Source organism: Psammomys obesus, unplaced genomic scaffold, assembly GCF_907164565.1.
Source record: "Psammomys obesus unplaced genomic scaffold, mPsaObe1.curated_primary_1811, whole genome shotgun sequence".
Taxonomy (NCBI): domain Eukaryota; kingdom Metazoa; phylum Chordata; class Mammalia; order Rodentia; family Muridae; genus Psammomys; species Psammomys obesus.
In genome coordinates this window covers 11,616,222-11,632,403 of record NW_026596134.1, presented here as the reverse complement: position 1 = coordinate 11,632,403, position 16,182 = coordinate 11,616,222, and the positions used below count along the sequence as shown (strand labels likewise).

The 16,182-nt window shown below is 44.8% G+C and overlaps 2 protein-coding genes across 4 annotated transcripts in view; one reads left to right on the top strand and one right to left on the bottom strand.

The window, feature by feature from the left end:
• Positions 1 to 9,954, bottom strand: part of Efcab11 (EF-hand calcium binding domain 11) — a 75,635-nt gene extending 65,681 nt beyond the window's left edge. For both annotated transcript variants that reach the window (XM_055592974.1, XM_055592975.1), the window contains exons 1-3: positions 9,774 to 9,954; positions 9,311 to 9,406; positions 4,673 to 4,718 (exon numbers count right to left, since the gene is read on the bottom strand). In XM_055592974.1, coding sequence (XP_055448949.1) covers positions 4,673 to 4,718; positions 9,311 to 9,406; positions 9,774 to 9,854 — 223 coding nt within the window. In that variant the 5' untranslated portion in view covers positions 9,855 to 9,954. The remainder of the gene's footprint in view (positions 1 to 4,672; positions 4,719 to 9,310; positions 9,407 to 9,773) is intronic.
• A 314-nt stretch (positions 9,955 to 10,268) lies between these two features.
• Tdp1 (tyrosyl-DNA phosphodiesterase 1) overlaps positions 10,269 to 16,182 on the top strand; it is a 77,298-nt gene continuing 71,384 nt past the window's right edge. The window contains exon 1 of one of the 2 annotated variants that reach the window (XM_055593265.1): positions 10,269 to 10,290. The gene's annotated coding sequence lies outside the window, so the exon portion shown is untranslated. Of the gene's footprint in view, positions 10,291 to 10,966; positions 11,000 to 16,182 lie in introns of those variants that run through there. The other variant, XM_055593264.1, reaches the window with a different exon arrangement.

Sequence of the window (16,182 nt, the reverse complement as noted above, 5' to 3'; positions counted from 1 at the left end):
TCCTCATTCTTCAAATGACCCACTCCTCTATTAAGTACAGTTCCTAAGATCTGTCTGCCTATCTCTGTCCATGTATACTCATCCCATGCATGATTTCAAAAGCCATCTACATGCTAATATTCCAATTTTATTTCTTCAGCCCAGAGCTCTCCTGCGTTCCACTTGCAAACACTTAATTGATCTGACATATGGATTAAGACTTCTGAAATGCAACATCCTAAAATATGAACTCTTGACCTCCCCCAGCCTCAAACATTTCCTTCCCTCCTAGTTCAGCATTACTCTCAGTCCTCCAGCTGCTCAGATCAGGAAACAGCATCAGAGCCAGACATGGTAGAGCAAGTCCGTGTTCCCAGCATGTAGAAAGCCGAGATGGGCGATCACAATTTGAGGCCACCAGTGGCTACATAGTAAGACCTGGTCTGTTCACTGAAAGGGATTTCCAATCACCATGGAAACTCCCTATGTGTGTGTGGGAGCATCCAGATTAGCTAAATGTGGGTGGTACCATTCCATTGGCTAGGGCTGGGGCTGAATAAAGGACAGAGGAAGCTGAATATGCATTCCTTGATCTCTCCTTCCTGGCTCTAGAGATGTCACTAGCCACCTCAAACTCCTTCCACCATGAATGACTTTCTGCTATGAAGGACTATACCCAGGAAATAGAGCCCAAAACTAACTCTTTTCTACTTAGGTTGCTTTTGTAAGGTATTTTATCACAGTAACAAGACAGGTAAATGTTTACGCTAAACCCCCCCCCCCACACACACACACAGAGAAAATCAAAACAGAATCTTCCAATGGAAGTTAAATTATAAGTGACATTTTTGTCTTCATGTTTTTGAATGGTTTAAAATTTCCCATTATAAACTCATTGTGCTTATAAATTAAATCAAAATGAGAAGAACTTCTTGATAAGATAGTGAATATCTTAGTTTAATTTGCTGGTATGATAAAACACCCCAATGACAATCTGGGGGAGAAAAAGTTTATTCTAGCTCACAATTCCAGGCCACAGTCCATCAGTGTTCGAAAGCTGCTGTGGCAGATTTATGACATCCTGTCCCATATCAACCACAGTCAAGAACAGGGAGAAACGGATGCATGCCTGCTTAGCGCTCAGCTTGCTTTCTCTCCTCAGACAGTTCAGAGCCCAGCCCATGAAATGGTACCATCCATATTTAGGGTGGCTCTTCCACCTCCAATAACTCAACATAAAAAAAACTCCTCATAGGAATGACCAAAGACCAACCTAATCCAGACCCTTTCCAGGTGATTCTTGCTTGTGTCAAGCTGACAGGCAAAATTAACCACTGCTGTCAATGAGAAGCTGCCTCTGTGCAACCTAGAAAGCTGACTTCTAAGAGAAAACCAGCTAAAGAGAAGAAGGAGGAGGAGGAAGAGAAGCAGCAGCCGCCGCCGCCACCAAGCTGATGTGAGACAGTCATGGAGAAGCAGCCAGGAGTGGTGCTAGCAGGTGCCCGGCTACACCACAGTGCTCATCTGCACTGGAGTCAGGGACAGCTTGTAGGAGACGCTTCCTTCCCTGAACATGGGCGCGGTAATTTACAGTGATCTGGAGGAACACTGGGCAGGTTGCAGAGACATGATCAGGGGCTAAACATGCTATGTATAGATGAAAAGATAGCTGGGGCTGAGTGGGCCCCATAAATGAAGGCAGAGGTGGGACAGGAGCCTGAAGATGCTATTGTACACCTCAGAGAATTGCCTGAGAAGGGACCACCTCCGCCATTGCCTCAGGCGGTGTCAGAGAGCATGAAGAGGTGTACTGAACATCTGTCTACCAGGCGTGAGCAAATCTGCCAGCCAAACAAAGACACCTAGCCCCAAAGGTAAATCCAACCAGCCAGGCCTTCCACGCTCTCCAGCGCTCCCTCTACACAGAATTCCATGTGGGAAGTGTGACCCCAAAATACGAGAGATGAAGTAGGTAACTGGCAGTGAGAGCTGTGGGGCTCGGCCTGGGGAAGTCTGGGAGGAACATGAGTCCCACACAGCAGGAAGAACACAACAACTTAACATGTACGGATACCTGAAATTAACAGCCCTCCCCGCAGCGGCAGAGACTACCAGGAGAAACACTCAAGAAAGGAGGAGAAACCGCATACACCCAAGAAGATATACTGAGGTCACAGTATCTCCTACTGCATTTTATTTATTTTTAGTTGTTTGGGGTTTTTGTTTGTTTGTTTTTGGTACTTTTCTACTTGGCTTGTTCTAGTTTCCTTTTGCTGTGATTAAAAAAAAAAAAATGTCCTGACAGAAAGAACTTTAAGGGAAAAGGTGTTTATTCAGCTTACAAATCCCATTATGATCTATCACTATGGGAAAAGGCAGGAAAAGAACTTGAAGCTGCCAGCCACAGCCACAGTCGAGAAGGGACAGAACAAATGCCTGTGTTCCTTGTGCTCAGCTCATTCCCTCCATTGATACAGTCCAAGATTCCCAAACACGGGGAATGATGTCGCCACCGTGGGCCAGGTCTTCTCCCATTAATGCAGTCAAGACAATCCCTCACTGAGACTCTCTTCCCAAGTAGGCTGAGATTTTGTCAGGCTGATGATTAAAACCATCATATTTGCTCTGTTTTGGCTTATAATTTGCCTAAGCATGACTTCTAGGGCTCCCAGTTTGTGTTAAGGAGTGACTTTTTAAAATTGACTGTTGCTGTATTTCTACACTGGGCCTATCACCCACTGGTTGTGGTGGCTTCTGAAGACAGCGTTCTAGTTGTGTAACAGCACGCAGGTCATGTGTGGTGTCCTGAACACCTGGGGATCTTAATTATAGAGCTATATACCTCCAGTCTACTGGACATATTTGGATGGGTTTGCACAAAACCTGTAGATTGCCTTTGCTAGTACACACATTTTAACTGTGTTGATTCTGCCACCCCACGAGTGAGATGTTTCTACTTTTTATCTTCATCTTTAATTTCTTAAGAGCTTTAAACTTTGTACCATAGAAGCCTTTTTGTTTGTTTGTTTGTTTGTTTGAAGCTATTATGAGTGTGACTGCTTTGCTTCCCTGATTTCTCTCTGAGCATGCTCACTGTTTATATAAAGAAAAACTACAGAGGTTTTTATCCTGTTACTTTGCTGAATGCTTACCATCTTTAACGGTTTTCTCATGAAATCTTTAGGGTCTCTTATCATCTACAAATTAGCATAATGTGAGTTGTTTCTTACTTGTATCCCTTTCAGTTCTCACGTGGTATTTCTCTAAGACTGAATTAACTATTGAATAAGAGTAGAGAAAGTGAATATACACTTTTGGGTATATGCCTAAAGAACTCTGAGTTAACATGCCACAGAAATACCTGTGTGTGATGGCTATTCTTGGTTGTCAACTTGACTACATCTGGAATTAACCAAAATCCAAAGAGGAGGACACACCAGTGAGAGATTTCTGCTTAACTTGAAGGAGGAAGAGCCACTTCTAATCCAGAATTTAAGGCAGAAACACACATGCCTTTAATCTGTGTCTGGTATCAGAAAGACACATTTTTTTTTTGTTTTGTTTTTGTTTTTGTTTTAATCTGGGCCAGATCTTCTCCTGGAAGCCTACATAAGGAGGAAGCTTTTGCTTTTTGCCTGCTGGCCTTTGTCTTTTTAGCCCATTCACTTCTTACTGGAATTAGAGTCTGCTTCCTTGGAATTCCAACATATACTAAAGACCAGCTGAGACATCCAGTCTCATGGACTGAGGAACTTCTGGATTCTTGAACTTTCCATTCAGAGCCAGCCACTGTTGGATTATGTGAATCACAGCCTGTAAGTCATTCAAATAAACACCATACACACACACACACACACACACACACATATGTATGTATACACACACATACATGTGCATATACACATATATTCATGTATGTATATTTGCATACACAAGTACATATATGTATATATATACACACACAAATATATGTAAGTTCTGTTACTCTAGGAAACCCTAACACGATACTTATGTTTCCTGCAGCACTATTTAAAAACACAAAGTTATGCCATTATCCTAGATGTCCATCAACAGAAAAACGGGTAAAGAAAATATGATATATAATACAATAGAGTTTTAGTCTACCATAAAAATAAAATTGTTGTTACCTGGAAAATGGGTGCAACTAGAGATCATCATATTAAAATGAAATAAGGCAGACATAGAAAGACTCATTTTCTTTAATTTGCAGGTCCTAGAATTCTTCATAGATACATATGCCGCCAACACACAACAACACAACAAAACTCTCACATCTGGAACTCAGATGTGTGTTGGTGGGGGGCCGTTGGTACAGGACATGAAACTGGAAGGGGGACCATGAGAGGAAATGCACAGACCTTAAGCGGAGAAAAGTAAGGAAAAAGAGAAAGTTAAAGAACACATGTGACATGAACGCAGATGAGAGCTGTGAGGTGAGGAAGGGAACCAGCAAGAGGGAGAGGGGAAGATGACAAGTCAGGACCAAATGTGTAAGGAATACTATAATAAAACCTGTTACTTTGTATATTAACAGTTTTTTAAATTTAAAGCTTTTCTTTTAAATAATGAGATGCAAAGTCATGTTTAAATACAATGTACAATCTGTCTTAATAACAGTGTTCTTGATTTTAGTTTTGTGAATGTCTACTAAAAATATTAACTTTCACATTACCAGAAGTGTTGGGATTTACTGAAGACATCATAGAATCCGCTTCTATCTGGAAAAGAAGAATAAGAGGACGTGAAATTTTATTAGATGTTTCAAAGTACAAGTTCTAAATTCCCAGGGTAAGGAAAGACATGTATTTTATGGGAAGCCAACTTTATTGAACCTAGTAAAGAATAACCTCAGTTGACACTGTGATGGTTGTTTTTCTTGTTCGTTAACACCTACAACAAATACTAATCTGCCAGGGGAACCCCAAAACTTCATTCTACTGACCACTAACTAAAATAGATGAAGGCAGTTTGGCTGTCTTTCATATAGATTATAACCTAAAATAAAACCTTTCTGATATATATATGTGTGTGTGTGTGTGTGTGTGTGTGTGTGTCTGTGTATGTGTAAAGTAGTTGTTACAATAGCTTCATTTTTCAGTTAACAGAGGAGCATTTCCCTCCCATTGGTTATAGGGGCTTTATTTGTAAGCAGTAAGGAAGCTGAGCCTTGACAGTAAAACAATTTTTTTTTCTGGTACTAATCTTGACTCTTACATAATCTTGAGTCCCCTGCTTCCTCGAGTCCCTTCCCAATGGTTCCCAGTCCATCTTTGTCATGAGCTCCCTGCCCATTGTTAAAGGCAGCTGTCCCCAAAGCTTTCCCTCGAACTGGCACTGTTCACATCCATATCCTATGGCACGCCATTTGGTCTTACAATTTGAGCTACCCCTAATAAACTGAACCCCATATCTTCTTCCAGCTCCCCACCTCTCTACCCAAATGCTGTTCCTATATTCCTATATTTGAGAGAAGCCCTCAAAACTCCATACAGGACTCCATACAGGACCTCAAAACTCCATACAGAACTAGCTGCATTGTCTTCCTCTGTGGAGTGGCCTGTATGGAGTTTTGAGGTCCTATCTCGTAAACACAGGAACAGCATTTGGGTAGAGAGGTGGGGGGGGGGGCTGGAAGAAGATATGGGGCTCAGTTTATTAGGGGTAGCTCAAATTGTAATGATGAGACCTGATAGACTAGGGTCAGAGGAAAGAGGAGGAGGACCTCCGCTATCAGTGGACTTGGGGAGGGGCATGGGAGAAAATGAGGGAAGAAGGGAGGGGGCTACAGCTGGGATACAACATGAATAAACTATAATTTATAAGTAAATAAATAAAAGAATTGCTTATCTAGATCAGGACTTCCAACATGGATCCCAGAACAAAAAGATAACGTGGAAAAGAGCCCAACTCAACCTAGAACTTTGTACACAGACAGGAAATAAACCTCGTGTTATAAAACATAAAAAAATAAATAAATAAATAACCTCCAACCTCCATACAGTGTCTAACAATCAAATGTACAGGGAACACCTGTAGCTACCTGACACTCAATTTGCCCTCATCTCAACTGACACCCCTGAACCCATTTCCCTCTGAATTCTCTCCTCCTTGGTGATGCCACCACTCTTTTTCTACCAGCACATCCAGACAGGGCATAGCTTGTCTTACTGCCACAAAGGGCTCCCAGATGCTCCACAGTACATTAGTCAGGTTTCTCCAGTCTAGATGACGCCTACTATAGCTGCCCACCCACCTGGCTCCTTCTTCCTATTTGGTAAATGTCTTCTCTAGCTTGATGTACATCAGCTTCCTAAGAGCTATACAAAAAGAAAATTACTTCAAAGTAGAAACCGTGCTTATTCAACTTTGCATCCCCAGCAGCTAGCAAATACTCCTTTTATTAAACAGATTTGACAATGGATTGTGTAAACATTAAAGTATAAATGACTTCCTGTATAAGTCTTCTGTGAACTACTATTGCAGTGTCATGGTTGCTCAAAATAACAATTTGCAGTTAATTCTTCAAAATACAGTTTCTCTGATAGGAATTTTTTATATGCCTTGTTTAATTTGCTGACTTATAACCAGCATTTTATGTGTTCAAAAACAATATTAAAAATTAAACTCCAGCTGGGAACATTGCCTGTAATCCTAGCACTCAGGGAGGCAGGCAGATCTCTGTGAGTTCGAGGCCAGCCTTGTCTACAAGGCAAGTCTAGGATAGCCAAGGCTACAAAGAAAAACCTTGTCTTGAAAAACTGAGAGAGAGAGAAATCAAACTCCAGCACTGAACCTAGCATAAAATTTGAAATACAAGAAGGTATTTCATTTCCTATCTGATAAAAGTTCCTCTTTGGTAAAATGCCAGACAAGTGTATAGGTGATTTGCTAAGGTTGTACTTGATTGTTTAATGACCTGTAACCAGTTAAATATCATTTTCCTAAAAAATAAAATGAGAGGGCCAGTAAGGTGTCTCAGCATATATAAAAAAGCACTTTCTATCATGCCTGGTAACCTGAGTTAGTCCTGGGACTCACATTCTCAAAAGAAAGAACAGACTCTCATAAGCTCTTCTCTGACCTCCACAAAGGCCCCCATATATGCCCAGCCACATAAATAAATTTTTAAAAAGATAAGAAGAAAACAGTAAACTCAATATGTAAAAGTTGCCAAATTTCATCACGTGTACGTACATTACCACACTACTGTACCTGTCATTCAATTCTCCACGTGGCCTAAGTTAAACAAATACTCAAGGTAGATAAGCAAAATGAGATAAGCTATCCTTCCAGGTGATCCCAGGTCAAAGGCAATGCTTCAAAACATTCAGCCTTTACAGGCCATCTGCCTTCGATGGTGGTAAAATGATTCCAGGTTAGCAGAAACAGCTGCCATTTCAGAGCCAGACCAGGCTAGCACTCTGACTGAACTCATAACTGTGTGTGTGTGTGTGTGTGTGTTGGGGGTGGGGGCAGAATATATTTACTGTGGAGTTGCGGTGCAGTCTGGTACACTGATGGGTACAGAAATGGGATATCACAAAGTCTCTAGCTATCCTGACTCATGAGGAGCAGGAGAGCGCTGTCAAGTTTTGGGGGAAGGGGCAAGCATTCTAGGCAGACTTGAGTGATCCTTCTGCTTGATGGTGGCACTTTACTCTTTTGTATTTGGACAGTCTTGACTCTGATTAGTTCCAGTTCAGTAGCTTAACAAGGATGGATCCATTTGTAGACTGCTTATAACAGGCAGGCAGAACAGCACAAAGACAGGGCTAAGGAGGAAACTATTCCACTAAAATAGAAGGTTCATTGGGGTTCAGCTGTGATCTGATTACCCAGGAAGCTTACAGCCTTTTCTGGAGAGTAACGGCCACACATTTCAGATACGCCCTCCAAGGCTCAGGGAACGTTGCAGAAGAAGCAGGGTGGGAAGAAAGAATCAGAGGAGGTGGGGGTAGAGATAAGCAGTGCTGACCTCTGGGCATGATATGGTTTCTGCACCACTGACTTCAGAACAGCTGTGATTACTTACACACGCTTGGGCCTGTCAACGCCCTGCCAGGGAAGGCAGAGGGGTTCATAGGAAGCCCCCAGCCCTGAGGATTTACACAGAGTTAACAGTTGATATGGGAGGGAGACACATTCTTCAGTGGTGTAGACCCTGGTAAGGTGCCCACGTTCTTGTAAACAACTCTAGTGAAACTCACTGGGCCACAATCTATCTGCATTCTTTCTTCCTGCCTACCTGTGCCTGCCTGTCTGTCTGTCTGTCTAGCTATCTCTTTCTCAATAAAGAGAAAAAGAAAGGTAATAAAAAAATTTTCAAAAAATCCTGAGACTTATCTTAGGAATTATATTTCTAGCAATCTTGGTATTTTGGTTTGTTTGTCATTGTTCTAAAATGTTGTCTTGTCATGTAGCCCAAATTGACCCTGAGCTCCTGATCTTTTTGCTCATGCTCCCAAGTAGTACAATTACATATCTATGATTAATACACACATACACACACACACACACACACACACACACACACGTGTGTGTGTGTTCCACAAAGGCATAACCTGTGTGTGTATGTGTATGTGTGTGTGTATATAAAAGGATGCTCACTGCAACAGTGCTTTCAGGTACTGAAATGAATTCAAACAATAACAAAAGGTAAACTGGCTAAAGAGAATACTATACAACTATTTTTTTTAAGGTGGTAATGGTGTATGCTTTGGGATTGCTGCTAAGTGGAAAATGTATGTCAAAATAAGATAGCATGAAAATATTTTCAGTAGAAGATTTGCCTATACACGTATGTAGAATAATAAAGAAGCTGGTTAACTACTGGTAAGTGGGACTCTAGTCTAGAGGAAAGTGAAGGGATTTTGTGGACTGTATGAATTTACTACTTCTACCAATTAAACAAAGCCACCCATAAATTCTACTATACATATCAGCTAGTGGGTAAATTTCTCCTATTTTAATGCAACGTCCCTCCCAGCCTTCCCTCTCTACCATTCCATATTTTTTAATAAATTATAAGAGGCTCGTGGCGACGTTTTGTTAACTCCATAGGTATAGATATCCAATTCGTGTCTGTTTGGATTTGGGGGTGGGGGGATTCGGCATTGGAGACTCCTTAGAAACGGCTTAGTAGTCAGAGCTTTGCCCTGACAGGCAGCAGAAGTACTCCAGGCCGATTTTCTTAGGATTCCTTTCTAGAGCATTGTCTGCCCCATCCAAAGAAGGGAGAAGAGGAAGGCAGAAAAGAGAGGAAGGAAGAGGAGAGCGAAGCGGACGAGGGGAAGAGAGAAAAGGTTCTAACCTTGGAGGGTTTGTACCCAAACAGCATTACTATCGCAACCTTAAAGTCCTCTCGGCTTAGGTAGCCTTTGTTGTCTTCGTCACATGCTTTAAATACCTAAGGAATATTAAACACCTACAGTTAGTAAGCCAGAAACCCCCAACACGAACATCTAAAACTCCACCTGGTCGTGGAGCTTTTAAAATGCAACATAAACGCTGATTAAGATTTTTTTCCCCGTCCCCTGTCCCCAAAGTTTAAGAGACTTGATCTCTAGGGTGACAAATCGATTCCTATAAACCACTTCGGAAGGTGGTGCTAGCGGGGTGGGAGGAGAGACGCGAGCGCAGGTGGGGAGCCGAGGGCGGTGCGGCGGGCGGGGAAGCGACACGGCCCTGCGGCCAGGCCCGGGAGGGAGACCCAGGAGCAGCGTCAGAAGCGACCCCAGCCGTGCTCAAGTCCGAACTCGGGCTCCCACACCTACTTCCACCCACTTCCTGCGTTCTGCGGCGCTGGCTTCGCACGGCCGCGGCCGGGCGCCTACGTCGGACAGGAACGTCGCCATGACCAACCACGCCGACCCCGAGCCATCACACGACACCCCGGCTCCGGCGGGGCACCGCACAGCCCACCGCGGCCGCGCCCGCCGCCCCCTGCGGCGGGGAGGACTCAACTTGGCCGCGCAACTCCAACGTCTCCTCCCATTGGCCAGCCTCCGAGCCGCTGACGTTGATCTCGCGCCGTCATTGGTCAGGGGCGCTGTTTAACAGCGGGGCGGGGCTCCCGGGGCCCGCCCCCAGCTCTTGGTCCCGCCCCTTCTCAGTTTCCCTGGCTCCTCGGACGCCGCTGAGGGAGACGCTGTCTTAACAGGCCCCGGTTGTTTCCCGGCGCTCAGGCTCTCTACCAAAGCTGCAGTAAACTCCCTTCGGTCATTTTGACCCACGTCTTTGCTAGACCTGGTGGGGGACGCCAGGAGAGTGCAAAGAAAGCACACACGCACAGTGAGTGAATTGTAAATCAATTGACCTTTGATGGCCTCTCAGGGGAGCGACTGTGTTTATTTCCGCCCTCGCGCTCACCCGGGGCACTTAACGCCGTGCCCAGGACGACTAAGCGCAATGACCCCGTTAGAGCGTTTACACTGAATTACCCAGCCCCCGGGAAGCGATGCCCGCCGTGAGGCTGAGAGGAGGCCCGTGGACCGGAGCCTCGTTCTCCAGACCCGCTTAAGGTCGCACCCCTCGACCCCCCGCCGCACGTCAGGGAGATTGGCAGGAACACGCCCGTCTCGGGGGAGAGACAGTCACTCGAGGTTCCGCGTCTCGTGGGAGCTCATTTCACTTTTTATCCCGCCTTTCGCTTCAGCTCTCCTTCCTCCCGAAGCACGCCGCGGCCTCGGCCCTCACAGCCTGGAGGCCGCCGGAGAGCATCCCCAGAAAGCGGGTGCTGTTTGTTAAGCAACTAGGAGAGAAGCCACTGGACGCTTTCCGTTTCTCCCTCCGCAGGGAGAGTGACGGGAGCCAGGTCCCCCCCAAAGCTCCACGCATTCCCTTCCCATTATGCTCCCGCGAGTCGGGCGTTCTTTAGGACCCGGAGGCGGAAAGGGGACGCTCCCCGCTGGCCGGGCAGAGGCGCCAGCGCGTTTGAACTGCGCGCATGCGCGGACGTGCGGCGGGGCGGGGTCTCGGCGGCGGCGGACGCGCTGGGCAGGTAAGGTGTCTCCGCGCCCGCCCTCCCGATGGCGGCGCCCAGGTTGCGAGCTGAGAGTGGAGGGGTTCGGTGCGGACCGCGAGGAGAACGGCGAGGCGGGGGTCCTCGGGCGGGGTCTCCTCCGCCCTGAACCCCGGATCCTGCGGTCTGGGCCCCCGGGGCGCGCTGCAGAGGCACCCCCTCCTTCCGCTGGCCGTCGCTTTCTCCACGGGCCGGGCTCCGAACCCCTGTGCCCTAAGTTTCCACACCAGGGGGACGGCCGTGAAAGAGGGTTGTCTTGAGGGGGAAGTGAGTCTGGGCAGAGCTGAGCGCCTGGGGAAAGTTGGCAGCGTCACCACTTGCTTACTGTACCCCCAAACTACCCACTGCTCCTTGACCGTCTTCTTCTGCACCCCACATCCCAGCCCCTGCCACGTGTTCACGGAGTTATACTGGCTGTAATCGTTCTGAAAGGCTAAACGGTCAAGCACTCCTCTTATAAACACGCGGTGGGAGTCCCATTATTTTTAGAATAAAATTCGCCTGTTAGCAGCCTTGCCTCATCCCAACCCTCTCTTCCTAAACCTTAATTCCTAGAGCCTAGTTACCACCTGAACTTCTACAGTGTGGATTCCATCTGCCTGGAATGTTGCTTACCTGTCTTTTAGCCCGCTGATTCCTTCTCAGAATCTCACACGCTACTCCAGAAATGATTCCAAGGAAGGGTTATCCCTGTAAAATGTAATGAGCATCTGTGGTCGTCCTGACTTTTAGATTTTTTTAATGTGTTAATTTGTGCCTACGATAGAAACTATATTGTTAACACTTTCTTTTCAGTTCTTAATTCTGCTTACTCCTGGGCTCAGAGGAAGGACCTCCATGGAGGAGTCTTGGTGCCTAGGTCTTAAAGGCCTGAGGAGCAATGTATATGTAGAAGAAATACCGCATAGGGTAGGCTCAGCTTGGGGTAGAGGAAGCAAAGTCCTAAATGGAGTGCTTTTTTGCATAACTTTGTGTCCCCTCACCACTCTCCCCACCCCAGGGGTGTGGGTGTGTGTCTACACATGTAGTTGTGGAGTGTCTTCCTCCATTGCTCTCTGTTCTGGTCAGTCATGCTCTCCCACCGAACCTGAAGATGGCAGTGTCTTCCTTATGCTGGCTATTGAACTCTAGGCCCTGCATGTCTCCACCACAAAGTTGGGGTTGCAGACATAGGGATCACACTAGGCTTTTAGGTGGGTGATGGGGATTGGAACTCGTGGCAAACCCTCTTACCCACTGAGTCAAAACTCTAGCCCTCCATGGACATTTTTTTTTTAAGTTGTTAATAAAACTTCTGGTGACGTTCTGAGTTGCTGTCTGGTGAAAAAATTTCCTAAGATTTTTGTCTTTCCTCCTGGTGCAAAGTTTGACAAATTTCATTGCCTCACCTTGCCTCTCTAGTTTTTATTTATTCTCTGCACACATGTCCTATTATTTGCTCAATATTTATTTGATTCCACTCCTGTGTAAGTAAATACTTTTACAAAGTAGACTTTATTTTGCTTTTGTGGCTGTAATGGAGCCATGTTACCGGTGCTTGCAGAAGAATCCAGGGCCCACTGTAGCTCAACAGCAAAAAGCGCTGCATTTTTTCTGAACACTCCAGCTTTCTCCTTGATGTAAGCAGAGATGGAATTGGAATGGGAAGGGGGCTCGCTGTGGTCAGTCAATGGCAGGCCCCAGTTGTCTCCTGGCAAGAAACACTGCTGCTTTTCATCTGGACTGACCCTTCGGTGGTATCTATATCGTACTTCTCATTCTTTTTGTGTCGCTTACTGCAACTGTGGCTTTGGACTTATGCCATAGTAGGCACTGCCTGGTGAAATGGAAGATAAACCACCGAAAGAAAGCCATTAAGAGGCTGTAAGGACAGCCTTGGTTCCGAAAGCTCCTGGCGTTCAGGGAGGATAGTCTTGTATGTGGAGCAGTGAAATCTGACGCTGACCAGATCCAGTCCTCCAAATTAGAAGTCGTTTCCTGTGTGGTCTTGACATTTACAATACAGTAGCCCCTCTTCCACAGGACAAGGACCTTGTTTTCTTAATGAGGTTGGTAGCCTGGTGGACAGAATGACAAGGTACAATTTCATTAGTATGTCACAAAGGCTATTTGCCTTCAGTGATAAACAGACCTCCAACATAGTTTTGAATGTCAGCAGTCTCCAAACTTAAACTATATGGAAAGCCTAGGCCAAACAAAGGGTTTTGTTAGCTGAGAAATGTCTTTTTCAAAGCACTGTTTGGGTACATTTTGCCAACTCAGTTCACATTACTGGTAGAGATGCTACCCACCCAACCCCCCATAGGGTTCTAGAAAAATATAGATCACACTAAAAGCCTCAGAAATTGTCTGAAGGGTTTAGAGTCACCAGCGACTTTGCTCAGAGCTCCCAGGGTTCCAGGCTTTCGGTTTATTGGTACAGGCCATGGTCCTTGTATTCAGCTGGGGACAGACGATGGGGGGTCTCTTCGGATTCCATAAACCGTGCTCCTTGCAGCAGCCAGCATCTGAATGGTAAAGGTCCACGCGGTATCTGGAAGGACAACGCACAAGTGTGTGAAATATTTCATATATTGGGAAGGGGGGAAAAGCCTGTGGTGTACACCCATAACCCCAGCACTGTAGAAGGGGGAGCAAGAGGGTGGGTGTTGTAAGCAAATCTGGACCACAAAGCAAGATTCTATCTGGAAAAAAATAAACAAGAGTTTACAAACGGCTCCTTTCTCAGACTGGAAGCAGAACCATTTTGCTTCCCAAATTCTAAGACCTGCTCTTCGCTTTAGAATGGAGTATAAATGTAGGAATTTCCAGTATTTGATTTCTTGCATTATTGTTATTTGTTTGTTAGTTTGTTTTTAAGCAGTGCTGGGAATGGAGCCCCCACATCAGTCTGAGTAGTTTTAAGGGTTTGTTTTTTGGTTTTGTGTGTGTTTGCATGTGTGTTCATGTTTTTTGTGTGCTTGCATGTGTGTAATGTTCATGTCTCTGTGGGTGCTGCACACGTGCAGGTGGTGGCCAGAAGACCACCCAGGTGTCATTACTCAGCCTGCCCTATTTATGATCGGGGTTTTTACATTTTAATTTAAAAAATTAAATTACCAAAAAGAGTACCAAGTCATTTACAAACAAAGTGTGTGCTTTAGTAGAATCCCCCCCCCCCCCCCACACACACACACACTACTGGTCTCCTCTTGGTTTTCAGGTGACATCTTTTTGGCCTTCCCTCATGTTACCTCACCAACGCTTTTTACCCTCTCTTCATCTCCTTTCTAGTTTTTTTAGGTACATTTTCATCCAGTTACACACACACAGAAAAAAAAATTCACCTACATTCATCTGAGAGACAACACATGGCTTTGCCTTTTCTGAGCTTGAATCACCTCATTTAGTATAATATTGCCATATCTATCCATTTCCTGAAATTTTCATAATTTTTTTCAGCTAAGTACAATTTCACTATATCTGGCACATCTTAATTAATCATTCATCTACTGGTGGGTATCTAGGCCGGTTCCATTTCTTTGCTATTGCCAATAGAGCAGCAGGTAAGTATGGCCTGTGGTGGTTTTTTTGTTGTTGTTGTTTTGGTTTTTGTTGTTGTTGTTTGCACTGGTTGGTGTCACTGGCTGGAAATTAACAAGGAGGATAGGTTGGCTGGCCACTGAACCTCAGGGATCTACCCATCCCTGGATATCCAGTCTCTGCTTCCCTAACACTGAGAGAGACCCCAGCTAGAGAGTGGCTCAGCAGTTAGGAGTATGTTCCGCTCTGTATAGAGGCCTGGATTCAGTTCACAGCATCCCTGTCTGGGTAGCTTACAGCTACCTAGAACTCTAACTTCAGGGGATCCAAGGCCCCCTTCTGGCCTCCTGGGGTATTTACACTCCTTGTAGACACAGGCATTCATATAATTTTCAAAAAATTTATTGACTTAGTTTTGAAACAGAGTCTTACTATGTAGTTCATGCTAGCCTCAAGTTTACTATGTTATCCAAGCTAGCCACAAACTCAAGATCCTTTTGCCTCAGCATTGAGGTTTTAGGGGTGAGCTACCATACCCAGCCTGAGAACTCAGTTTTGCTTTGCTTTGTTTGTTTGTTTGTTTGTTTCAAGGTAGGGTTTCTCTGTGTAGTTTTGGCTGTCCTGTACTCTCTTTGTAGACCAGGCTGGCCTCAAATTCACAGAGATCTGCCTGCCTCTCCTCCCCATGTCCTGGGCTTACTACAGGAGTGCACCATTGCAATCGGTGCCTGAAAACTCTTAATTGAAGATTCTGTTATTAAGTCCCTTACTGTGCTGATCTAGAATCTAAGGAAGCTAGAACTATATCATCCAGAGTTTTCTTTTTTCTTACTTGGTTCTTTTAAATTCATAAGATTAGTCCTTTCAGAGCAAATTGGGTCTACTTAAAGTAGGTCTATCCACCAACCTCTAGAGTTTAGAATAAGGGTTGTGAGTTAAAATAAAAAAACATGCAAGCAAGTTAAAAAACAACAACAACACAACTCCTTTAAGGTTTTGTGTCACAAACTGCCCTCTTCCCAGTACACTGGGCACAGTGTGGTTAGCTGCTTTCTTTACCCTTGGAGATTAAAAACTACCTAAGGAAAATACCTAAGCCAAATTCCCACAGCCTCTAGACATGATTTAGACATCATAGAAACTAACACAAAACGTTAGAAAGCAGATTGGAGGCCTATACACATATGGAGCCTACGGTCGTCTGTTACTGCAGGAGCAGGTGACACCGCTCACTCACAGCCTCGCACTCTGGCCGTCAGGTGGTGTCCAGGGCAGCTGAATTAAGTGTGGCAGTGAGCTATGAAGGATATGCCTTGTGCTGTCTGTAAGGGCTCATTGGAATGCAGGATTACAAAGAGGCCTTGTGTGGACAACTGGAATTGACTGAAGACGTTGGTTAAGGTGGAAATTGTATTAAGTGATTGATACCTTAAAAACGTTTTGGGTTTTTATTTGCTGGTTTGTTGGGGGTTTTGTTTTGTTTTTCTATTTGTTTTTTTGTTGTTGTTTATTTTTAGCTTGAAAGTGCATGTGTATAAGCATATGTATAACATATAAGATCAAGCTTTCCTATCTGTGGGTTTGGGATATTTATTTATTTATTTATTTATTTATTTATTTATTTATTTATTTATTTATTT